This window comes from Thamnophis elegans, chromosome 8 (genome assembly GCF_009769535.1).
Source record: "Thamnophis elegans isolate rThaEle1 chromosome 8, rThaEle1.pri, whole genome shotgun sequence".
Taxonomy (NCBI): domain Eukaryota; kingdom Metazoa; phylum Chordata; class Lepidosauria; order Squamata; family Colubridae; genus Thamnophis; species Thamnophis elegans.
In genome coordinates this window covers 51,884,643-51,912,002 of record NC_045548.1, presented here as the reverse complement: position 1 = coordinate 51,912,002, position 27,360 = coordinate 51,884,643, and the positions used below count along the sequence as shown (strand labels likewise).

Sequence of the window (27,360 nt, the reverse complement as noted above, 5' to 3'; positions counted from 1 at the left end):
TTATGAGAATTATGATCCTTCAGTTATGTATACACTGGCACACAAAGCAGTTATTTAAAACTCAGGTTTATTCAAAACTGAAGTAAGTTTGACGGTCATCTATCAATACAGCATGCATTTTTAAAAAATATATAAAACATTTGGACTGAATGAAAATAAAAATGTTGATCAATGCAAACAGTATTTTACAATATTACAGACAATTGAAGATTTAGAAGAAAATATGATAGTTTAGCATACGTAGTTCTCACTGACAGCCTGGTACTGGTGTCATAACTGTTATTTACAGAATCACTAATAGAATTCCTGGTACGTCAACAGCTCTCATTCCTCTTCTAAAGATGCTGCTAACAGCAAGGTTCTTTACTAATTATACAGTATTTTTCCATAATACATTAATCTCCCAGGAGAAAAGACACACTGTGGTATAACAATGACAGTAACATTTGATGTTTCAATATTGAGCCTAAACATTAGGCATCAGTACAAAGACATACAGTGTCTCCATTGATACCCTTCATGGATTTGACTCAGTGACACAAGATGAACTCCACTGATACAGACTAATTATATTCATCCACCAAATAAATTGGACACCTTCCATCCGTAAAAGAAAATGCTTTAGAATTTTCAAGGATGAACCTGAAATTTGATATCTTTAGTTTTGTCTTCCTGGCATTATTTTAACTTTTCCTTCCTATTAGGTTGGCATCTATGTCATTTTTCTGGGAAATTCTAAATCCCTAGCATTTGCTTTGATACAATGGACTGCTTATTTTTAAAAATAACAATCCATGTTATATATATTATATGGGAATATGAAGAAATCCCTTAAATTGATAACAAAGAAAAGGTGGATAAAGTAAAATAGTCGGGAGGGGGGGAGGGATACAGCAAAATGTTGCACAGTACAGTCATACATTTCTTGGTTTGTTCTACAGCAGAAAGGAGCTGTTTGGATGTGCAAAGTGTAGGGATTGTCCAAAATAATCTACTTTGCTTTGCTATCCGGTTTCTCTGTTTCAAGGTCTATGTCCGTCAGACAGCAACAGAATAACTTCTGAACATACTGTGTAGTGGTAGCTGCAAGATAAAAAATAAAATCACCATATTATAAAACTGATAATTACGTCAGCATTTCCAGAATTTCTTATGATGTAAAAGTCTTCATTAGCATGGTAACCCTGATTTTTATAACAAATTGGTGATCAACAAATTGACATTTGATATGAGATAGGGATACCACAATTTTGGGATGTTAAAGGAGAAATAGAATGAGGAGGACTGCATTATTTTTAATTTTTTTTTAAAAACAGCAAGGTGAAGACAAAAGATGAAGACCAAAATTTAATTTTATTCACATTAAATTTTAGCTAGTTAAATTAACGAAATACAGTTGAAAAAATTATTCCCAGCTTTCATTTTTTTTTCTTCCCTCTTATTAGAAGTTATAAATTAATGGAACTATTCTGAGGAACTATGTGCAAAGTTTTGTGTGGAAGGATCTATGTGGTTCTAGGATCTTGGATGGTTGACTCCCTCATGCAGGGGTATCTGGCTGGAGGTGTCAAAATGTAAAGCTGTTGTGTCCCAAACTGAAGAAAATTCTTGGATGAGAAGCGAAATGTTTTCAAGGAAAAAACTAAGAAGTTCAGTTGCCTTTTGAAAAGCACTTTTGGGAGAACCATGATCTGGATGATTGAGAACCTCCATAGATATAAAACTATTGTGATAGTCAATCAAAGCATGCGGACTTCCAACTGTATGGTTAAAGTTACCATTCAGAACAATTTTGCTCTCTAAAAGAGATACCACTATCATTAGATGGATAAGAGTTAAAATAGATACAAGTTTATTTATTAAATAAAGTTAATCGCTTGTCATTTGATCCATGTTAATATTACTCCATCCATCCCTTTTAATCTTTAATATAGCATATGGATGATATAAATTTGCAAAATTGCAAATAAACTGCATAGTTTCTTACCAGAAAGCCAATGAAGATACCAAGGTCTCTTTTCTACTGGTAAATAAACTCCCAAAAAGTAAGCGGGAATCCCAGAGAGTGCAATGCCAATTCCAATAACAGAATTGATTGTATCACTATAAAGAGGCACTATAACAAGGAAAACTGTGCATATGCAATATACAATGGGAAAGAAGAGACTGAGCTGAAAAAAAAAGATAATTCCAAGTTAAAGTAAGTGCTTCTTTAAAATGTTCTCATTACCACAACTCTCACAATTTCAAATAAACTTTTCTATGATTGTGTTTCATATCCTAGAATAAAATTATACCCGTGACAAATAATATTTCTTAGTGCACGGTTTGAAATTCTCGGAAACAACAGTATCAAGGACACTGATTTTCACTTTAATCCAGAAGCCAATCTAACAGATAGAAAGTAGATATCAGAAATATTTTGTTTGCGTCTCAAATTAAAGGGCTCCTAATCGGGTTGCCACATCAGAACTACAAAAATCTAGGCACGACTACCTGACACTTAAAACACTCAGAAAATGTTAGTTCTTTGTTGCCACCCAGTGAATGTATGCATTTTTGCAACCTTCTCCCCCCCCCCACTTATAAGCAAAAAGTCAGTGGTTTCATAAATGGAATTCTCCACAGAGGCTTAATATAAAAACTAGAACTATATACTAATGGTTACAATTTTAAGTTTTAATTCTCTTATGTTCTTACTTTAATGGGCCTTGGTCTATCTGGCTGAATATGCCTTAAATATATTAATCCTGCAATGGATAATCCGACAAAGAACCAATAGCTGAAACAGTAGTAATTTATCAGGAGAAAGACATCTTCCACAAGGAGATAAACCAAAGTCATCAAACCCTATCAGGAGATAAAAGAGAAAGAATGAAGTGTAAAGATAGAGGGAAAAATAAATGTATGCTTTAAATCAGTGTTTTCAACTTTCAACAACCAAATTCACAACTTTAAGATGTGTAGACTTCAACTTCCAGAATTTCCCAGCCTGCTCTACATGACACTTAAGCACTGATTTGTGTCAACTGATGTGTTACAGTCCCTCAATTTAGTCTCTCCATTACTAACAACTTTAACAAAATAAAGTGCAGGAATTGGAGGCTTATTTTTGTGCTAGTTGACCTTAAACGTGCCAAGGAAGGAAAATATGTGGTCCCAATTCCCAGCCAACTGCTATAGAGTTACATTTTGGAAAGTTTCTTTATTTCTGTTGTTGCTGATTATTTTTTACAAAATAGCATCAGAGTAATTTGACTAGAAGTCTTGTAACTTCAAAGACATACCACTAAATCCAATCAGTTTTCAAAACATACATGAACTGGGTACTATTGTGACTGCTTGAACAAGGCCTATTTGTTCAGTTTGGGAAAATCAATTGTTTGCCTCAGTTCACAAGAAATAAATATATCAATCTAGTTTTCAAAATAAGCAAAGGTTTCTTTTCTTGTGTTTTATCATTACTTACATTAAAAACAAGAGCAGGAACAGGGGTGAAACATTTTATATGAATTAAGCTCAGGCTATCAGGGAGATGTCCTTCTCTAGCGCCAACATAAAAAAGTCTATCAGAAGTAGAAAAAAAGTATTAATGCGTCATTTTATACATTCACAATAATATTGATTTAAATCATAGCACAACAATTTCCTCATCCTCCCCATTTATAATAATTTATAATTTTAATTTTGTTCTTCAGAGTAAAACATCTTTACATTTGTTTGCAAAATGAACTAGACTGAGTAAAAATGATGGATGCAAAGTTATCTAAATTTTTAAATTGACTACAGAGTTTTGAACCTGGATTGTCATGGATTAAGTCCAACATTTTATCCCCTGCTGTGCTCCTTGTGGTAAAGTGCTAAGCAATGCAGTCTCCACAGCATCCATAGGGAACTGCCCTTTGTAATTCCATTATGAAATTAATCATGTAGAAATGTTTGTTAACATTATGTATACATTACCAATAAGGCATATTCCCTGAATTAGACAAAGACACAGTGGAGAATAAGATATTCTTTATGTAAATAAAATATGAAATTTCTGCTATCAAAACTAGTAAATTGGAACTTCTTTGGGAAGCTGACCTGCAGTGCCATTGCTAAAAAAAAATCTCTCTTTTGTAACCACTTATTGAATCTCAGGATAAATGTCTCAAGACCCCATTCTTATAGTCAAGATAGTTATACATTATGTAGAAGATTGAAATCCTTCAGGAAACATTTCTCTTAATCATGTAATATAAAATTGGTGCATAATACAAGTTTCTGAACAGCTCCTCTACTCTTCAGAAAACAGTTTGGGACTTCCAAGAAAGAAGTGGCACAGCTCTGTTAAAAGTGGAGCTGACCGTTATGCTGGAATGAAGAACCAGCAAGGAGACTGGATCTTTGTAATTCCTCTCTGAAAGAGGATAGGACTTGAGATTTCCCACAAGTGCTCCGGACAATTGCTGCATGTGAAGAATTTGCAAGACAGCACTATCTGGTCAGGATACAAAGGACTTGCTCAAACCACGGTTGATGCCTTCAAAAGAGCACTGGGTTTGGATACTCCCTTTTTTAGTCATTTTCAGAAATTGCTTGTTAATTGCTTTTCATATATTAAGAACAGTTGGATGACAAGTTTTATAGCACCAGGCAAATTTCATTCAATTCTTAGCAAAATAAATTTTCAATGCAAATTTAAAAACTATTTTTCCCTTTTGGAATAAATAGCAAAAGGATGATTAGAACCTTGATTTTGGAAAGTTACAAATCTACTAAGGGTCTGGTGGATTTGAAATAAGATTTTGGAATTAATTAGAAGTATCCTTGTTATTATCCTTTTAAAGACAGGATTTCAAAGAGACTTTAAAAATTGGACACTAGAGGGAACCAGAATAAAGAAAAAACAGTTTTAGCTTCACAGATATATTAATAAAAGAAACAGCTTTCAGTTGTCTTGTTCAAAGAAAATACACAGTTGCTTCTTGAGCCATTTTCAGGAATTAATAAATGAGCAGAAAGCACATTAAAGACACACATCACCATAAATTTCTGGGCTGACAATAAATTTCTGTGGTATCCTGAAATTAAGACTCCTTAACCCAATATCTCCCAACAAATATATTGGTCTTCAACTTCCACAAGTCTCAGCCAGCATGGCTGTTGCATATAAAGTGGGGCATGCTGGTTGGGGATGATGGAATTATTAAAGAGATGACACCTGATCCTTGTAACAGGCCTTTCCTAAAACGAGATTGAATCTTGCTACCATATTGGTGTCTGATGGTTTGAGGAAAAGGAATGAGGAAGAGTAGTCTCTTAAGAGAAAAAAAGGGATAACAAAATAAATTTAACTTAATACCCTGTTTCCCCAAAAATAAAACGTCCCCAGATAATAAGCCAAATCGGGCTTTTGAGTGCATGCGCTAAAATCAGCTCTCCCCCCAAAATAAGCCCTCCCCAAAAATTTTGCAAAACAGCAGCAGCCATGAGGTGATCATGCTCGCTACCTCCTGCACCTCAAAAATAATAAGACCTCCCTGAAAATAAGGCCAAGTGCTTATTTTCGGGGGGGTCAAATGAAAATAAGACCCTGTCTTATTTTGGGGAAAACACGGTAGGAGTATGCTATGCCATACACATACACACACACACACACACACACACACACACACACACACACACACATTCCACGTACAATTTAATAAAATAGCATCCCTTCCCCTTCAATTGGAATCAATTAAATTCCAAGAGAGGATATGAACTCGCCTCCTCTTGGGCTTTTTGACTAGTGATGCCTTCTACGCTTCATAGGTTGCTGGAAAACTCTTTCTCCTGGGAAAATTCAAGAAAAGAGCCACCCAGTTTCTTTTCCTAAAAAGTCTGAGGGAGAATTTTAAAAAGCTCTTTATGCTCAGCATTACATTGCACAACATAAATGTTTATTAAGAATTGGCTACTGACTTATCAGCCCAGTACCCATTTCCTAGTGTCTCATACCTTGAAGCTGCAATAATTGATGAGTTTAATCCTCCATAACAAGACATTGCCACTGCAATAGGGATGATCCATTTAGCGTGGCTAAGAGCTTCATTACCAAATGTCTGCAATAGAAAAACAAAGAAGAAAAGATTCATCTATTTTTCCTGTGTCAGGGAAATTGACTGCATGAAAATTTAATTTCTAGCATAAAATTATACTCAGTGAATTCTGACAATATCAACAGCTTGACATAGCTTTTGAATTTTGGTATCTGACATGGATAACTAGATTTGTAGTGATTAAAGACAATAAGGCCAGAAAAGAATTATCGTGATTTGATAAGATTTTTTTTATAATCATATGAGAATTTTGTAAAGTCCCAAACTTCCTCTAGGTAGAGAAAGAATCATCTATCTTATTTGCTCCTGCCTACTAGCAGTCTGAAAGCATGCAAATGCGAGTAGATTAATAGGTAACACTTCGGTGGGAAAGTAATAGCATTCTATGCACCTTTGACATATAGCCATACTGGCCACTTGACCATGGAAGATGTCTTTGGATAACACTGGCTACCTCAGCCAAGAAACAGAGATGAGCACCTTGCCCTAGAGTCATCCGTGACTGGATGATCTTTACCCTTATTTGTTTCATAGCAAACTTTCCTAACCTGGTGCTCTCCTGAAGTGTTGAAACTACATGGTCAAGAATTCCAAACTACATTGCAAATAAGGTCTTCTCATTATATTGCCTGGGAATTGTAGTCCAAACTGTGTCTAGAGGTGACCAAGTTAAAGATGCATTTCTAACAGTTCCATAAGATACGTGTTTACTGTATATGGCACAGGGAACACTAATCAACTTATAAAGGAAAATATTTGTAGCTCATGGTTGAAATGAAGGGTCCTTGCTGATCTCAGAGCTTGATTGTTTTCTTGTAGATGTTTCATTACCTAAACTACATAATGTAATCAGTACACTGATAATTTTACTTAGTTTGGGTATTGAAACATCTGCAAGAAAACAACCAAGCTCAGAGAGCACCAAGGACCCCTCAATAATCAACTTAGTGTGAGTGAAAACAAAGGAAGGAGAAAATCAACAATACTGAGTACTTATGTGCATTATGTATATTGTAGAAAACATTATTTGGTTCTACCACGTTAAATAAAAGCTTTCCCTGAATAATAATTAGGTATTCTTACAAACTAGTCATACCTATTAAATAGAAAGTTGTCTTCAAGTGTGATTGTGACCAATAATAAAACATCCATTGACAAAACAGAGAGTTTGCCTATCAATTCTTCCAACCCTTGAGGAAGATTCCTATCATTCTATTGCTGTTATGGTTGCCCTGGACAAACTTCTATACAGCACACCAATCATTTTATAAGTATACATATGGGTCTTATGTGGAAGCCAGAATCATTCTTAGGATGACAATGATACTATTGAAATATTGTTTTGCAACAAGTCAGCTGTAAATTTTAATTATTTTGTAAATAATATAATTTATTATTTAATATCTCTGTAATAATATACATAAAAATGAACCAATCTTATGGAACCCAGTGGGAACCTATTGGCAACATACTGCTGATGATTCTTGATATAGAGTTGATATTTTTATTCTGCTTTCTACCAATATTCCACTGTTTGCAGGTCAGGTTGACCATGCTGTAATTCGAAAGAGATGTTTTTGAATCAACATTGGATTCGAGTGTTGGATGAGAAACAACAATTCATGGGAAAGGAGTCCTGTGTCTCCATCTATTTATGTCCTCTGTTTAAGGTCCATGGAACTTACTGCTCTAAGTAAAGTAACCCAAGGGTCAAAGTATTCCCAAAGAAGATCATTTGATAGCTTCCAAAACATGGGTTGTTCCTTCAGAATAATAACTCACTTTAAAAGTAAGACTCACCCTTGGTAATTCAGAATCAAGAGGTTAATTCAAAATGCAGTGATAACGTTGCTTAATGATAATTTCTAACAGCTTCCTATCTCATTCCCAGATCCTTAGTTCTTAACTATTGCTCTTCTACATGTTCTAATTTATCTATCTCTATTTTTGTCCCTTAATCACTGATAAAAATGTCTTATTTTGTTTTAAACTCTCAAGCTTCAAAGATTGCAAAATATATGCAAATATGTCTCATTTCCATATATATAATTTACAATTTTAGTTCAGAATTATACTCATAATAAATTCTATCACTTGAAAATAAGGAGGCATTGCTATATCCATAAATTTCCAACTCATAAATCTTTAAAAAGCAGGCAACCAATGAATTGCATGCAGCTCTGACCATCCAACAAAACCTAAAATTCATTAGCAAAATGATTGCATTTTGCTTGTAATATTTTAGACCATGGGGGAGGGGGGGATGTTGAGTTTACATGAAAATAATGGTTTGTGTACTGGGTGATTTTTGCTTGCATTTTGCAGCCTTAAAAAATTGCAATACCTCTCCTGTCTCCAAGGACATATATATATATATATGTTTTGTTGTATTTGTGCTGATAAATATTAATATATATATATAGTTGTATTTGTGCTGATAAATAAATAAAGGGAGACTAGTATAGATCTATTTCAAGCTATTTAGCTCTCATCAGCTAGCCATACCCTTACTGGGAATCTAATATATATATATACACACACATATACACACACACACACACATACACATACACATACACATACACATATACATATACAATTAGTGTCACAACCCCTGGTATGCCCAAATATGGGAGGAAGCTTACTGCTTCCATTCTCTATCTATCGGCTCGTCACAAGAGACCATCCAGACAGAAACCCAATATTTTTACTGTTGCCTTTGTTACATTTGTGTATACATATACATATACATATACATATACATATACATATACATATACATATACATATACATATACATATACATATACATATATATTCAGTCATCTTGTTCGGGTGATACTGAAAAATTACTAAATTATCTGGCTTTCCCAGAGTTCGAGGTTTTCTACTGCAAATATTACTTCTTGTGACAAAACATTTAAGGAAATGAGCTGATACTAAGCCTGATGTATATTTCTGATGCTAAAAATCTAAAAGTTTACTAAGATTTAAAATCAGCAAAGAGTTAATTTTGTCACATGCTGTCCCTATCCAACATAGATTTCACATTGCAGTGGGAAATTCTACAAGGGAATTTGAACACATGAGAAGTTTGGATCAGAAGCACCTGTAACATCTGATGAAAACAATGCTGTGCCATTTCATCCTGCCCTTTTGTATGTACCTCGTGACATCAGGCACAGGTCCCAAAGGGATGGCATTGTGGTACAATATCACAGCACTATTTTTATTATTTTGATGAAAGACATCCTGTGTTTGGACTGCATGAAAGGCAAGTGGTAAGAATAATGTGTTTATTACTCAGGTCAGACTTCAACCTGCCGTTCTCCAGATGCACTGAAACTCTACAAGTTGCAATTCAGTGGTGGGTTGTAGGAGGTATGCTCCGGTACGGGCATGCCAGACCCTGCCAGGAGCACCGGATACCGGTATGGTACGGTACTCCGGAGGTCCCACCCACCTGCCCGAGCTCCTTACTAGTCTTTTAAGTCTTCAGCACTTCTGTGCAGGAGCATGGTGCATACAGCACCTGCGTGACGCTCCGCTGAGCAGCTGGAGTATTGAGGAGGCTTGTGGAAGCGGTAAGATGCATGTGCACGCTGCTTGTGTGTGCGCGAGATTCAGGGCCCGTTCCAACCGTACCGAGATCTGGAACCCACCATTGTTGCAATTCAATACATGTAGGTTTTCTGAGATTGGGGAAGGCTGCCCATCAGATACACCCAACAATCTATAATGCGGAACATACCACAGCCACGGCATCACTTGCTAAGAGAGCAGTCATGTCCAACACGACATAGTAGGCCACATTGGTCAGCAAGTAAATAATAGTCACTACAGGCATTGATATTGCAATGGAAAGTGGAAGGTTTCTGAAGAAAAAAAGAAAAACAAACAAGCAAACAGCAGAATACGTTAAATGCACCTGAATTAAAGATGAATCCAAAGGTATAAAGCAAATACTAATACAGCAGTTTGTATAGGAAAGTATCTTGCTATATTACTGACCTTACATATATGAACATGTAAAACATGTCAGGTGGAAAAAGAGGAGAAGGAGCTATATTTATCCAGAACAAATATGTACCTTTCTGGGTTTTTCATTTCTTCAGTGACAAAATTCAATGTATCCCATCCAGAGTAGGAAAAGAGGGCAGAATAAAGAGCAAGTGCAACAAATCCTGCATTTGTTGTGGAACCTTCAAATGGTTCCTTGAGGTTGTCAGTTTTTCCTGTGGAAACACCAGAAGTTTCAGGTTTTGTTTACATTTAGGCATATAGGTACTTCACATGTATTCGGGTAAAAATGGAGCAGAACTGAAATATTCACTGGTAACATTTTCCCTTTCCATAACTTAATTTGTAGTTGGTTATATTGATTGTATATTCTTTTTACCCTTCTGGGAAGCAAGTCTGTTCATACCAGCTTTCTGGCATCAGAGGAGAAAAATCACAAAAGATCATTATTTAGTTATGTGAGCAAAGATACACTACTTGGAAGCTAGTTCTATATGATGAAATCAGTGTTGAGTTGCAAATATTTTTACTACCAGTTTGGATGCACTCGTGCATGTCCCTATGGAACGAGCTCCCCATGGAGATCCGCACCCTCACCACGATCCAGACCTTCCGCGCAGCCCTCAAGATCTGGCTCTCCCAGCAGGCCTGGGGATAGGCTTCCAATTACCCGCCCGAGTGTTTGATTGCTGAATGAAAGTTGTGTTTTATTATTTTTCTTTTGTTCACAAAGTGTTTGTTTTGACCTTGCACTTCCCCTCCCCTGTGGTTGTAAGCCGCCCTGAGTCCCCTCAGGGAAAAGGGCGGCATATAAATCCCAATAAAACCTAAAAAACCTAAACCTAATGTGCTCTTGCATGCGCAGAAGCGTCTGGGCAGGTGGGCGGGGTGTCCCGCCACCGCTACTACTGATTCAGCTTAACAGGCCAAACCGGAGCAACCCACCACTAGATGACATGACCTTCCGAGAATTTTCTTTAGTTTGCTCCCATTAGATTTAAAAAGAAAATGAACTCAGAGCAGCCCCCTGTTATAAAATATAAAATAAAAACTTGTATCTGGATTGCACCGTAATTATCTGCTCTAGTAATTATCTGCTGGCAGTATATGGTTAAAGGTGTATTTGGAAATAATGATGACTAAGGTTTTGACACATTACAAAAAGTGGATTTGTAGAAGAATGGCATGCTGATAAAGGTTGTTTTATCCAGCCTTAAAAATGAAATTATTTTAGTGTTTCCTGGTCTACAGCCATCGGAATAATTATATAATATAATTTATTCAGCTGCCACCACAGATCTGCATGTTTAATAGGAAGTTATTCAGAAAATGGTATATATTGGAAAACAAGAGTTATATGGAAACAAAGTGCCCAGACGTTCATGACCCTACAACTTGCTGCAGTTGGATCACAATGTTTTTTCCCTGCCTCAGAGGAATAGATCATGTCAAATACACACACACACACACACACACACACACACACCATAGAGCCAAAAAGTAAAATCTGATTTAAAATCAATGTTTGCCTCTATCTGCTGTTTACTTTGCCATATTTATAACAGTAAGTTCATTCTTACCTTGACTAACTTTATAAAGGCCCACAGCTATGACCATGATAAGAGCCATCACTTTTGCATATGTGAAAAGATCCTGTACTCGGGTTCCCCATTTCACATTGACACAATTAATAAAAGTCAGGGAACCTTACAAAAAAATAGGAAACAAACGTAATAAATAAACTTTGTTAGAATACAAAATTCTGACAAATTTGTTAGAAATTAATTAGAATACAAAAGCTATTTGAAATATCTCTTTGAATAGCCTGGCTGTTTTGTTTTTCGAAAGTGTAGGTGAATGTATTAAAAAACTACAGGTAGTCCTTGTTTAGTGACCATATTTGGGATCAGTAACTCAGTTGTTAAGTGAAGGTGTTGCTAAATAAAATTACCATTGTGTCTATGATCATATTTCAGTTTTTTGTTTTTTGTTTTGCTTTATAGACCTTTGAAAATTGTAAGTGCAGGGATTGGTCATAAAGTTACTTTTTCATCACCATCATCGCTGTGAACAGTCACTTAAAGAAGCAGTTGCTAAACAAGGACCAGCTGTAAAGGTGAGCACCCAATGCTGACCAAAAACAAATTTGCAAGCAGCATATAGATAAAAATGAGTCTTCTCTCTTTTCTTCATATCCCTTCAGTGGGAGGCAGAAACCAAAATAAACAACATAAGCTATTCTTTAAAGAGAATATGATTTACGGTATATTTGATGGATAATGGTATAATTTCTGAGCAAGTTTATCCAGATTCTCCAGTTTTAAGATGGAAAGAATCTGTCAATCAGATCACATGAGTAAACTATGAAGAAATGCCATCCTAAACATGGTCTTATTTTGCCATCGGGCTGATTAAGACAAATTGTGAGGATTTGTTACAATACTGCACATACTTTCAGAGAAACAAATCACACAGCTCTACAATTTTCAGTAAACCCTGGAATGATTGCACAATTTTTTGAATTATTTCCTCAGATATTTAACTTATATGGGCTTGGCAAACCTCTCTGTTTTGTTTCAAGTTCCCATTTTTAAAGAGCATAAATGTAAATGACATTACAGGGATATTGAGAAAGTGAAAAGAAGTTCAGTTTCGGTTATGTGGTGCATATATATATATATGACCATTTTTAGATGCAAGGCCAATAATAATGAATTGTGAATTTGCTACTCAAAATAGCTGCAAGCCACCAGACCGCCATCATCTAAATCAGGGGTCTCCAACCTTGACAACTTTATGAATTGTGGACTTCAACTCCCAGAATTCTTCAGCCAGCATGTGCTAGATCACATGTGCAAGATTATAATGTTGGGTTAAAGGACAAAGGAGGTAGACTCAAATTATTTTTAGATACAGTTACTCCATTATGATACTACTAACATGAAATATTGGTTCATATTCCAGGGCAGCAAATTTAACTCTCCCACATGGTGGTAAATAGTTGGCCTATGTATTTTGGATCTTACCCACTCTAAATAATAATGTAATTGGCGACTTACTATATTACCCAATGCCTTTGAAATCTTCAAAGCAAGACTACTGAGCTAATAAGAATTTAGAAAGTTCTTCTGATAAAATGGCAGTGTCTGGTATTTATTTGGCTCACTGTTGTTGCAGTAAATGAATAAAATGTATTACATTCTAAAACTGTACTGTGTTTCCCCGAAAATAAGACAGGGTCTTATTTTCTTTTGACCTGCGAAACAAGCACTTGGCTTTATTTTCAGGGATGTCTTATTATTTTTGAGGTGCAGAAGGCGGCAAGCATGATCACCTCCTGGCTGCTGCTGTGTTGCAATATTTTTGGGGAGGGCTTATTTTAGCACATGCGCTTAAAAGCCAGATTTGGCTTATTATCCAGGGAGATCTTATTTTCAGGGAAACAGGATACCATATAACAAATTATTGCAATGACCAAGTAAAATTTTACTTACAGATGCAGGCTGCTGCAATCAACCTAACTGCTCCATAGGGTGGTTCACAAAATGGAAATATTGGCTGCACAATATAATTAGCAAAAGTAATCGCTATGACTGCCTGAGTGGTAGGTTCAATGATCAACAAGGAAGACCATAGTCTGATAAATGCAATAAATCCTCCAAAAGCTTCTAGAATATAGGCATAACTTGCTCCTGATTTAAGTATGGATGTCCCCAGTTCAGCATAACATAATGCTCCAAACAAAGAGAAGACCCCACCAATGGCCCAGAGCAGAAGTGCAAGTCCATACGAGCCACTGTACATCAGCACACCCTTGGGTGATACAAATATTCCTGATCCAATCATGTTCCCTACAATTAGAGAAATGCCATTAAGCAAGCTGATTTCTTGTTTCATTTGCATTTTTTCCTTCTTGTTCTCTGCCATTGAGTCCAACTCCTGTAATTCATTCTTGGGTTTATGTTTTTTATTGCAACATGTTTTCCAAGGACCCGTCATCTTCAGTTAATCATTACCTGGAAACAAGAACGAGAGAATGTTTTGTCTGGGGGGGAAAAATGCGGAAACAAGGAATAGTTATACTATAACACTTTAATTCCGTGGAGGTTTATTTGTGATGTCTGTAGGCCAGGAGCTTTAAAATATGTTCAAGGCATTGAATATGTTAGTTTAGTAATACCGTAATAATCACCACCATCAACCCTATTCAAAACTCTTGTAATTAAAAAATGGCTGCATTCAAGTGAATTCTTTGTTCATTTCCATAGGCTTTACTTTTACCGAGGTACACCCATGTTACACCTATCCTCCGCGAGCTGCACTGGCTTCAAGATGCTAGTCGTTACTTTTAAAGTCCTACATGGTATCGGACCTGGCTACCTGGGAGACCGCCTCCTGCCATTTACCTCCCAACGACCAATAAGATCACACAGGTTGGGCCTCCTCTGGGTGCCGTTGACCGGACAATGCCGGTTGGCGGCTCCCCGAGCGAGGGCCTTCTCTGTAGCTGCACCGGCCTTGTGGAACGAGCTTCCTGCTGAGATCCGGACCCTCACCACCCTCCCGGCCTTCCGTAAAGCAACTAAGACCTGGCTGTTCCGGCAGGCCTGGGGCTGTTGAGTATTCCAGCCCCATTTGATGAAATGGATGCTGTGTTGATTTTAATTTTGTAATTTTAAATGTTTTAAATGTTTTTATTTGCTGTTTTTATTTGCTGTGAGCCGCCCAGAGTCCCTAGGGAGTGGGCGGCATACAAATACCATTAAAGTTTGAAAGTTTGAAAGTTTCACAGAACCCCATCACGTTTTCACCCAAGTCTAAGGCTAAAACCTCTGGTACTCTAGGTTTTTCCTACACATAACTGCCCCTCATTGCAGGTACACCTGCAATTCACTTGTTTTATAAAGTAAGAGCACTTTGCTTGGATAGAGACAGGGCAGGGATAGAGAAGAAAGAAAACATTAAGTCTAAAATTCCTGATTAGAACTACTTGTCTTTCCAGAAAGTTCTTCATAAAAAAATTATGATTTATATGTCATGAAAAGCAGACTTTGAAACACTGATTCCAGACCTTTCCTAGGTAAAAACAAACATTTAATGGCTTTGGTTGGAAATTTAAAATACTAGTAAATACATAGTACATAGTATTACTGGGATTAATTATTACTAGAAGCTTAAGCAGTGATAGGCGCCACATAAAGTTTAGCTATTATAAGTAGTCCTTGATTTACGACCACAGTTGAGCCCAGAATTTATGTTGCTAAGTGAAAAATTTGTTGAGTGAGTTTTGTTCCATTTTACAATTTTTCTTGCCAGATTTGTTAAGTGAATCACTGCAGTTATTATTTTAATAACATATGTTGTTAAGTGAATCTGGATTCCCCATTGACTTTGCTTGTCAGAAGGTTGCAAAAGGTGATCACATGACCCAAGACATTGCAATTGTCATAAATATGAACCAGTTGTCAAGCATCCAAATACAAATCCTGTGACAATCGGGATGCTGCAACGGTCATAAGTGTGAAAAATGCTCATAAGTCACTTGTTTTCAGTTCAATTTTGAACAGGCATTAAATGAACTGTTGAAAGTTGAGAACTATCTGTACTTTGTATAATGTACATGGAAACTTAATTTGGAAAAGTTTCTTTTGAGAGCACTGTATGCATTGTATGTTGAAACCATAGAAGGAAAGATCCAAGATTTGACTCAATATTTTTTGAAGGCTAATATAGTATTCCTTGCATTACTACATGAGAATACTACTAGTGGGATAATTGATTTGTTTCAGTGTTGCTAAAGTGGATCAGGGACAGTCCCTGGAAAATTTTGACCAGCTTTCAGGCAATCCACACGATTGGGAATTAGGAGATATGAGACATAGAATGCACTTTAAGCTCTCAAACAAAATATAGAATCTCAGTGCAATTGGAAGTCACTTTTTCTTAGCGCCCAATGCCAAGCTTGAGTAATAGGTCAGTCAATCAATTTCTATGCATCCAATGGATCAACACTTGGTTAATCTGGGAAAAAAAACCGTACCCTGTACTTGTAGTAAAACACTAAGGAGAAAAAATTGAGTTTCTTTTTGTTATAACATCTGAGGAAACCTGATCAGATTCTAGAGCATCAAAAATTATCTCCTCAAATCTGTCTTCCAACTTCCCAGTTTCAGCCACTTGAGGCAGCCATCTAATAGTATTTTATTCTTATTATTAACTATTTTTATTATAATAGGCAAAAGTAAAGGTGCCCTTCGCACATATGTGCTAGTCGTTCCCAACTCTAGGAGGCGGTGCTCATCTCCATTTCAAAGCTGAAGAGCCAACACTGTACAAAGACATCTCTGTGGTCATGTGGCCAGCATGACTAAGCGCCCAAGGTGCACAGAACCTGATACCAAAGGTAGTTCCTATTTTTCTAGTTGCATTTTTACATGCGTTTGAATTGCTGGGTTGGCAGAAGCTGGGACAAGTAATGGGAGCTCACTTCGTTACGCTAGGGATTCGAACCGCCAAATTGCTGACCTTTCTGATTGACAAGCTCAGCATCTTAGCAACTGAGCCACCACATCCCTAGACCTAGACCTAGTCCCTCCCTAGAGCCAGAAATGACTAGCACACATGTGCGGGGGAAATTTTAACTTTTATTATAATACTTATATATAATTTTTATATCTATTTGTACACCATTTAGAGTTGTTCTGTGAGGGAGATGGGTGGTTTCTAAATGGGATAAATAAATGAAATAACTGAACTAATAAGCATGGCCTTGGAGTTAATCTCGACTTCTTCCACTTCTCTTTCTATTGCACAACATAAAGTATCTTCTTTCAGCCATGAAAACACTGAATAAGCTCAGCTGGCCCAGCTTTTTTTTCCATATTGAGCATGAATATTGCTGGCCCATAAACATTTTCTAATTCATGCATGTTGTACTTTATGCATTCCAGCTTTCCTTTGACCCAAGAGATTATAATTGGATTCTTATAACAACCCACAATGTGATTTGGTTTAGCATCTTTTGTGAATAAAGTCAAGGGAGCTTGTTGAGAAATCATGATTAAAATAAGTGTGACTAGTGTGACTTAAATTGTGAGCCCAGCTATGTTATCTCAAATTAATAGCCAAAATTTCTAGCCTGCCACAAGTAACCCATGGTACGAAACTGTAATCTCTTTATTTATTTTGATATTAGTGTATTACAACAAACAAGCTCCACAATACAGAAATTAACTCTAAGTTTGATTGGCAGCAATAATTCTATTCTTGAATGCCTTAATGACAAAAAAATAGCTAAGAATCAACATAGACCTTCTCAGATTGCCTCTAAAACGAAGAAACCAAGATATTAAAGATCCTGGAAGAATGAAACTAAAGCTATGTATAGAGATGTCAATCCAGCTTGACTGTTGGCAGGGATGGGGGATAAATTTGTTCAATTCATATTTGAACATAACCATATCACATTTTAAACTAATAACATTCTAATTATCCCCCCCTTTCTCCTGATTCCAAACTTTGCAATGCATCCACCATTTTTTTAAAAAAAATGCAATTAGGGTAAATCAACAGAAGAGTATATATATATATATATATATATATGTATGTATGTATGTATGTATGTATGTATATATATATATATATATATATATATATATATATATATATATATATATATATATATATATATATATCTCAGAGTTGAACTGAAGTTTGCAGACATTTCATTAACCAACTAGGTAACATCATCAATGTGAGTGAATATAGGATTTGCTCTCTGCTTAGGGAAAGTATATATTAGGGGGAAAGTCTGCACAAAACTATTTTCAATCTTGTTTTCTTTTCTCTTGTTTGCGTGTCATTCTTCATACATTTGGATTCAAAGAAAATTCAGATAATTCTTTAAAATCTAGTGTAAAAAATGTGGTGGGATACTTTCTTTCAAGTCAGGTTATTGTTTATCAGAAATATTACCTTATTATTACAAAAACAACCAAAAAGCCTATTGAAATGTATGAATCAATCTTTTGTAGGCATATTACTTTGTTCATTTTTTCATGACAAACATCTCCAAAAATTAAGCAGCACAATAAAAATCAGATGTATAGTTCTTGAGCCCATTAGATTATATTCTTCAGCCTTGGGAAGAGTGGGGGGGGGGGAAGGTCACATAGGAGAAAAGTAAGAAAATCAAATTATTTAGTGATGGTGATGATGTACTGTGTTAATTTGATGGGTAGCTTGATGAAATGATGAGAATAAACTGGGGCAGAATGATCTGTCCAAAATTGTGTCTTTTCTAAATGAACCTTAAAAGCTTAAACCAATAGCATTTTTTTTCATTCACAAAATGTTTATAATGTGAACTTGCAATATCATTTGGTGTAACTGTATCATAGTTAAACCTCCCTTTAGTATTACTTTTCATTCTGTAATTATTACCTCAGTAACTATACAGCATGATTCTAAATTGCAAAAGAAATTATTTAAAAAATTATTGTGGTAGAAGAAAAATTGAAAAAAGTAAGACCAAAAGAAATAGATTTATGTTGTGGATGAAATTACACAATGTTAATAATCTTATTCTTCATAACAGCATCTATATAGATTTTTGTTGAATAAAGAAAGTATCCTTTCTTGTGAAAGGACTGCAGTCCACAAAAAACTATACAATAATTTTGTTCATATTTAGGGTATCACATGTCTGTGACTCTACCTTGATCTTCCACTTTTCACTATCGTTACTATTTCAGTTGACGTTTGAGTGAGAACTCAGTTTAAATTCTGTCTTCTCTTATCTCTTTGGTTCTTTTTCTTCTTTCATTCCCCTGGCCAGAGACTCCTTTCTCTTCTCTGCTCCAAGTTCCTGGTTGGTGAAGTTGATATTGCTTACTGTTGGTGTACAGAAAGAAAATATGTAGACTAGAAGTAGATCTCTATCTATTTTGGAGTTCAACTCCTCTAAGCCTTGAACAGTACGTCCAGTGGTAACGAACTGTGAGAATTACATCAGAGGAACATTTGTTTATCTACTTTTACAGTACTGGATGAGCTCATGGGACAGTTAAAAAGATTTACAATTCTAAACCGCCTGGCTGTTATGGTTTTCATCAAAACACTACTTTCAAAACAAATCTTAACCTTAGGAAAACTTGCCCTAAGATTTCTCATCTAAAAGAAAGCACTTGTTCGAATTCACAGCGGTGTATCTATAAATATTTGTTAGCTTGCTCATTGTGTTTATTATGAATTGGCAATGAAACCTATGCAAAGTTCATTTGAGTTTACCACCTCTTGCCTACTTAAAGCAATATCTTCAGAAATAAATAGAGGTAAATCATCAGTTAGGGGTTTGTTACTTTTGACATTTCACATAGGTGAGATGCCCATGTATACAAATGAAATAAAACACTCTTAAATAATGTATCATATAATGGAAATGCCTTTACTACCATAATTGGTGAATAATTAATGGGTAGAAAAAATAGCTATACTAAACCATGTATGAGATCAAATGTGAAATATGAAAAATCAGCTGAAGCAGACCTCAGTATACAATATACAATATGTTGAGTTTGATGAAAAATAAACTCTAAGAGAAGTGTTTGAATGGATGATGCAATTTCATATGCAGCGTCCTAATGTTTCCCTGTGTCACACACCATGCTTCTGCCTATAGACAATATTTCAAAAGTTCCTCTGTTTCACTTTCTCTAACTTGGCACTTACCAGATCCATAAGACTAAAACACATGCTGATGGGGTATGATGAAAGCTGTAGTCCCAAATATCTGGAAAGGGCTAGTTAAGAAATTATATTTCCCAATAAACTTTTTTTTTAATATAATTTGAACAACAAGATCCTCTCCCCTTGCTTTACCCTCTCAATGGCCCCTTTCTAACGAATGAAAATATCAAAAGGAAAAGTCATTCCTACCTGAAATTAGTCAGTAAGGGTAAAAAGGAGTAATACAGAGGCTCACCCATGAACGATATCTTCCTTACTTTAGAGGGAAAGCTGCTGTAACTTCAGAAATGGAATGGTGATCTCACTCTAAATAAGCAACAGAGCAAACAGCTGCCCAATGCAGAGTGGAAACTGATATGAATATGAATAGCCTCTTCCCTCTTTCTCTTCCCCCTTCTCTGTGCTGCTATTTGAGCAGGAAATCCACAATGAGTCGCTGCAACAACCACCGATAAAATAAACTCTCTTCCACTAAACAGCTCAAGTGTACTAATGAGCCGTAACTGTTGATGTTACAGCCAAGCTTTAGTGTGCTGTAGATATCACAGGAGAACTGTGTCCATCTATGGTAGCCAAAAAAGAATCCTAGGAATGTAGAACAGAACAAAACGAGTCTGGTAGCCCCTTTTCAGACTACTAAATTTCATTATAAGTCATAAGGCTCGTGAAAAAATGCTGAAAGGGGGCTACCAGACTCCTGTTATGTTCAGAATATCTCACAAATGTACTGTACTTGCTAAACATAAAGAATTCAACAGGATGTGAACTCATTTTAATGAGTTTTTGTAATCAGGGATCGGCTCCACATTCGTAGGATTTTTAGTTGTTCTTGCCAGTATAAAATGGGTGATTTTAAATATTTTATACAACAGTGCTTCCTAAAGCTTTTTCCTTCATACCCCTAAACTACTTATCAGAAAGTTCTTTTTAATCACTATCAGAACGCCCTTATTTAATATCCCTATTGTGATTGGCTTATCCAATTTGGGGTAATTTATTCAGATTTGAAAATAAATGTTAAGGAGGGTGTAAACATAAACCAACTTGTTTACAAGAAAGGAGTAGAACGAAGGCTAGATGGAAATATGAGCAGAAAGGAATTCAACCATGAGTCACTAATTCAGAGTCAAAATCAGCCAAGCCAGAAGAAAAAATCAATAGTAAACCAATCTCATGACATAATAAGTCAGGGATCACAGTGGAAGATATTGCAATGGATGTATAACATTCTGATTCCAAAAAATCATTTGGGGTTAGTTCCATGACTAACTCATCATTAGGCAAAACAAATGAAACCAGACCACTTCCAGGCAATGTCTATGTGCTTTTCTGAGACACAGGTGTTTACACCGTGTCTATAGGATTTAAATTTACTAAAAACTTCCTGAGCGTAGTGATTACCCAGACAGGACAAAATAGCCTAAAATGACTCCCAGACTCATTGCTTAATGCTTAATAGCAGGTGTTGGACACAGTTACAGGAGAATGCATGAGCACAGAAGCAGAAACACACAGAAAATAGGGATAAAACTCAGGCAAGTAGTAATAATTGAAACAGATTGAAATGTGGGTGTTTAAGAGATTAATTAGGACGAAAATCTTATGCATTCCCTGGCTTCACACAACAGCTAGACTTGTTGCTAGTTACATAGTTTGTAGTTTGACCTGTCATTTATTTATTACATTGTTGACTGTACACTCAGAATGACTTTGGATGGCAGACAGATTTCAAAATATAAAATATCAAACACATCAAAACCTTAACAAAGAAAATATAATCAAACAGGTAAACAACAAACATAATAATCATCCAACTCACAATGAGGCTTAGCTCAATATATGGAAAAATGCCAGATCTTTAATCCTTGTCTAAAAGACAGCATGGTGATAATCTAGCAAAAAACTGACCATGATTAGGCCATGTAAATTAAAACCATATAATCCTGCATGGATTGCCCCTGCAACTATGTGGGACGGACTGGGAAGAAGCTAACAATCAGATTGCAAGATCATGAGCAAGGAATTAGATGAGGAGACACAAATTTATTGGTAGTCTCACAATGCAATGAACAAGGACATGTATTCAAGATCCAATCTGGGTTAGTCACCAGGTCACCAAGGTTTGTGACTGGAACACATTTGATGAAGAGAGCTACTGTCCTTGCCCCAGTTCTTGCCAACCTAGCAGTTCAAAAGCATACAAATGCGAGTAGATAAATAAGTACCACTTCAGTGGGAAGGTAACAGTGGTCCATGTCATCATGCTGGCCACATGACCATGGAAATGTCTCTGGACAGCGCTTGCTCATGGCCTGAAATGGAGATAAGTATTGCTTCCTATAGTTAACAATAACTAGCAGAGTAAATCCACAGGGACTCCTTTACCTTTTACTTTTTACCTTGTTATTGCAATGTGAAGCTACCAGTGAGTTCAGATCCTCTCAGCTGACTGCTTGTATTCAGTTTTTCAGCTACTATGATTGTTGGCCGTATGGGGACAAAATAGCCAGATAAATGATTGAAGCCTGGGAAATGGGCCAGAGATGGGTTGCTCCCAGTTCAGCCAAACCGGTAGTGGTTTTTTGGCCTGAGTCACAGAACTGGCAGTGACCCAGGCTGGCCACGCCCCGAAACCTGTACCCCGGTCCCTGCTGCCATTGCCAGCATTTGTTTTGTAGTGCAAGTATGTGCGCAGTTCACTATAAATTGTTCTGTGCATGCGTGAAGAACAATTTACCTTAACTGTGCATGTGCACGCAGCGATGCAAACCAGTAGTAAAACCGGGAGCAACCCACCTCTGAAATGGACCCCTTGTCAATCAGTAGGAACACTGATTTACAACCAGCCTATCAGGTATTTAGGAGCCAAGGGTGCAGCGGCACAAGGAAAAAACAATTAATGACTTAATAGTTAGTTATTAACATCCTAATCAACAACTAAAAGCTACATACAACCAGTAACGATATACAGTAAATGTAACACAGAATAGCCCAATGTGCATGTTCTGGAGAGAGAGACATTTCCTGGTGATGGACTGTAGCATGAGCCAGAAATCTTGGACTAATAAACCAATTATCACAGGAGTTGACTCAAATTGGAGTCTGGACCATATAATGTTTAATATTTTGGGATGTAGCTTGATATATTGTGAACTGAACTATTTGAAAAATATGCAAGGGAATACTCAAACAGTACCCCAAGGGCTGGGTTATTTGAGTGACTGCCTGTCCTCAGTGATATCCACCAGTGACATCCACCTATCCCACCAGGTCTTTATTGTGGGTTCCATCCATTAGAAAGTATCATCTGATAGGATCAGGAGTGTGGGGCTTTCCTGCTGCTGCACTTGTCCTATGGAATATAATTCCTCCTGAGGTCAGGCTGGCACTGACCTTGTTGGCTTTCTGGAATGGTTTTGTTATTTGGCCTAGGGATCAGTGAGTGTTGTGGAACCCATTCAAGAATTGCACTCCTGCTGACTGAGCTGTATTGTTTTAACGGTTTTAATGTTTTAAATCAGTGGCCCCCAACTTTTTGGGCACCAGGAACTGGTTTCACAGAGAGAAGTTTTTCCATGGACCGGAGGGGACATGGTGCCATGTGCTGCTTGCATCTGTGGACTGGGGCTTCGCTTTTTTGCGCGGCCTGCTTTCTGGCATGCTGTGTGCTGATGCCAGTCCACAGACCGGGGTTAGAGACCCCTGTTTTGTACGATTGCTTCAGGTTTTGGTTTTTTTGATATTGTTGTTTTAAATATCAGCCACCCTGAGTCATTGAATTTTAGGTAGGAAGCTTTAGAAATTGAATAAATAAAATAGACAAGATGCGTAATAGGAAGATTGCTGCTGTATTCTTGGTATAACGCACAAGCAAAGTGAGTACATCCCAGTCAGTTGGAATATCTGTATTGATTTCAGTGGGAATCCACAAAGATGTAATTTACAGCATTATTAACTTGAAGAATGGCTATTTTTGGTCAGCTGTATCTCTGTATTTACATAGATAAAACCCCTTTAAAATAGAAGTGGAATTAGCAATGAGTAAAGGTTCTGTTTGCCTTCTTCGTTTCTGTGCTAATTTCAGGGAAATGTACCTGTCTAAAGAAATCTTCATACACTTCAAAGAATCTACCTGAATGTCTAACTTTCTGAATCCAAAGAGAAAAATAAAAGTTCATCCTAAGGTGGGTTCAACAGTTGTTGGCAGCTTTACAGCTTGAGGCTGTGATAGACATCTGGTTTGTGATCTCTACATATTATACCTATTATGAAATTGTTATGTACCCAGTATTTGATTTTACTACTCTGTTCAACTATACGTATTTTTAGGAATTTTTCCCCCATAACAGTCTATTAACTCTGTCTTGACTCTGTATAAAGACCGACTATTAATCTTCTTTGTTTAGATATTTCAAAATGATATCATATCCTGCCTCTTTCTCAAGACTAAACATCTAATTTCCACATGTGCTCCTTGTAAAACTTAGTTTCCGGTTACTAGATTCATGATCTTCATTGTCTTTCTTTGAATCTTTCTTAAATATGTTTACCAGAACTGGACACAAATGTGTGGTTTATTCAAAACAAACATAAAATATGTGGAATGTTAATTCTTTTTAATACCAACAGGTAAACAACCACCTTAGAATTGACAATTAAGGTACTGAAGTGTAAATAGCTTTACTTTTTAGGATTGACAATCAACAGTAAAACCCAGTAGTGAAGAAATATATATTACATACTAGCTTTTGATAAAACAGAACTGAAGCCTTGGAAAAAAGTACCCAGATGTTCTAATTTTAGAATTGTGCAGGTAATGGTTTTCCTTCAATACTTATGGAAATGAAAGAATTTTAGAGAAGCAGATATAAAGAGTTCTATCTAGCATGATGATGTTACTAGTTTGGATAATAAAGGTATTTAGATCTATTAGTACTGGATGTATAAAAGGCAGAGAGGATTTGTTGGTTAGTGAGATTCCTGGGATGTTATGGCTGTGATCCATTTATAAAGCCAGAGTCTGAAACAGCATTTTTGTAGAATTATTAGGGTTTTCCTCCCATGCTCCTAACTATAGTGCAAAAATGCTCCACTAGGTTCCTATAATGATTCTATTTCAACACCAGTTAACAGTGGAAGCAACTTAAATTTAACTTTAGTTGATTCCTTCTTTAGGCTGTGGATATGACATGGAATGTTTTGTCAATAATGTGGTTGATTGTATGGACAGTGCCTGAATCTGCCCAGCACCATTGGCAAATTTGGGTCATTGTGGGCATATTCCTTTCATTAGTCCCTTGGCAACCATTTTTCAGGACTATTTATTTGCACAGCAAGAGAGTAGCTGACAAAGCACTGAAGTGGCTCATCAGAATGCCTAGCATGTGGACCTATATTCTCATTCCCAATGCCACTGAAGCATTTCACATCAAGATTATCTACCCAGGTTTCCTTCATCCTGTTCCATAATTCCCACCTCATAACGGGAAGGGGTTTGATTGTACTTACTGGTTATTTCCCTTCCCCTACTTGTTAACTCTTGCTTCATTTCTACCACCCAGTTCATATATCTCAACAGTGCTGAGTCAAAACAAGGGAGAAGGGAAAATTAGGAACACATTAAATTGCTTCAACCAGGATTTGAAGGCCAGAAAGATTCTAGCTGTTGTAGTTATGATGGAGCAGTCGCTGTTTCATCTTCCCAATGAACATGTCTTATTGGAGAGGAAGCAGCCTGGTGTTTTTGGGACTAAAATGCCCTCCAGTACTGTATCCAGTGAGAAGGAACTGTGTGAGTTGCAATCCAGAATACTTTAAGTGTACCAGATTACCTATTCCTGCCCTTTTTTGGTGAAAAATGCAGTCAGCAATTTTACATAAGGAGGAATAATGTGCAAGATTAGGGAGTGGGTCACCTTTTGTATCTGGTACCCATAGCTGATTAATATTAGTCTTGCTGGTATCCAAATATTGATCACCTTTCTTCATTTGTCATGGAATTAATTCTTCCTAGCTTCATCCCAATGTCCCCAGGTGTGTGTGGAGATCACCCTTTAGACGCTATTTGAAGATGCCTTAAAATTAATTCAAAACAACCCCATCGTGTAAGGAAAAGACTTACCGCACATCCACTGACTAGATGTTCCTCACAGTGATATAGTCCCTTTATTTAGAGCGTGCTTGTTGGCATCCAGAGGCCGGAATGAAGCAAAGTACACAACAGCCAAAGAAGCTGAGTAGAAAAACAGTCCCTGTGGAGTGTCTTGTGAGCTGCAGTTTAAGAAGTTAATGAATGCTGGAAAACTGTGAGACAGTCAAAACAAACCAGCTAGAGTCAAGGAATGCACTTGTGTCCCTAAAGTCAAAGAGCAACTGGAAGCAAAGTAGCCATGGGGATATGACCTAAGTCAGTCAGGCCCTCCCTTGTTTTTATTCCCAGCATCTGTTAGTTATATTCCTAGCTCGTGCTTTCTCCAGTTCTTCTCCCTTCCTTCCCACTCCTTCCATATATACCCTAATTGCTTGCGATTTTTAAATAGTAACTAGCCTTAGAAGAATGCATTTTAAAAGTAAATATTTGGATGTAAGAAGCTTTGGTGCTTCTGTTTCCCACAAAGGTTCAAGGTTTAAAAGACTTTTCATAGACCTGAATATTGGCGTCTATTCAACAATATGCACAGCTGAATGGCAAGAAATATAAATTATGTTCTAGGTAGGAAAAACCAGCCAAAACACAGATGCACAGGTACATGACGGAAGTATGTGGCTTAGGACTAATACTGATGAGAAGGATCTGGATGTCTTGGTAGATCAAATATTAAGCATGACAATAGATTTAGATTTTAGATTTAAAGTTTATTTAAACTTTAAAGGGGGGACTCAGGGTGGCTTACAACTTAAAAAGGGGGGGGGAGACAAACTTTTAACATATAAGACAAATACATAATTAAAACACAACGTTCATACTATTCGGGCGGGTTGTAGTCTTAACCCCAGGCCTGACGGGATAGCCAGGTTCTGAGGGCTGTGCGGAAGGTCTGGAGGGTGGTGAGGGTACGAATTTCCACGGGGAGATCGTTCCACAGGGTCGGAGCTGCCACCGAGAAGGCTCTCCTCCGCGTAGTTGCCAGTCGACATTGACCGGCAGATGGGACTCGGAGGAGGCCTAACCGGTGAGATCTAATAGGTCGTGTGGAGGTAATTGGCAGTAGGCGGTCTCTCAAGTATCAATAGTGTGCTTCAGCTACCAAAAGAGCCAGCATGATCTTGAGCAGGATCAGCAGAGATATAATGCCAAGAGCATTGTTTCATTAGTTAGACTGCACCTAGTACATCCAGTTTTGGTCAGCATAAAAGCAATAGCAATAGCACTTAGACTTATATACTGCTCCATAGTGCTTTTACAGCACTCTCTGAGAAATTTGCAATATCAGCATATTGCCCCCAACAATCTGGGTCCTCATTTTCCCAATCTCAGAAGGATAGAAGCTGAGTCAACCTCAAGCCC

At 36.9% G+C, this 27,360-nt stretch overlaps 1 protein-coding gene across 3 annotated transcripts; it reads right to left on the bottom strand.

Annotated features, from left to right (window-relative positions):
* Positions 1–50: 50 nt before the first annotated feature.
* On the bottom strand, positions 51–26,123 carry LOC116511937 (Y+L amino acid transporter 2-like). 3 transcript variants are annotated; one of them, XM_032222198.1, is made up of 11 exons: positions 25,975–26,123; positions 18,823–18,998; positions 13,601–14,122; positions 11,687–11,812; positions 10,177–10,321; positions 9,838–9,961; positions 5,986–6,089; positions 3,470–3,566; positions 2,701–2,850; positions 1,988–2,171; positions 51–1,083 (listed from the first exon to the last, which is right to left on the bottom strand). In XM_032222198.1, the coding sequence occupies exons 3-11, from the start codon at positions 14,103–14,105 to the stop codon at positions 992–994; spliced, it is 1,527 nt and encodes a 508-aa protein (XP_032078089.1). In that variant the 5' UTR covers positions 14,106–14,122; positions 18,823–18,998; positions 25,975–26,123; the 3' UTR covers positions 51–991. The 3 variants fall into 3 exon arrangements, with proteins under 3 accessions (XP_032078089.1, XP_032078090.1, XP_032078088.1); XM_032222199.1 differs by lacking the exon at positions 25,975–26,123 and adding an exon at positions 20,043–20,175; XM_032222197.1 differs by lacking the exon at positions 18,823–18,998.
* Positions 26,124–27,360: the final 1,237 nt, after the last annotated feature.

Coding starts and splice junctions, on each gene's coding strand:
- LOC116511937 (XM_032222198.1), bottom strand. CDS start 14,105: ATGACGGGTCCTTGGAAAACATGTTGCAATAAAAAACATAAACCCAAG. Junction 10,322..11,686: donor CCTTTATAAAGTTAGTCAAG/GTAAGAATGAAC, acceptor GTGTTTCCACAG/GAAAAACTGACAACCTCAAG. Junction 6,090..9,837: donor CAAGTGATGCCGTGGCTGTG/GTATGTTCCGCA, acceptor TTTCTATTGCAG/ACATTTGGTAATGAAGCTCT.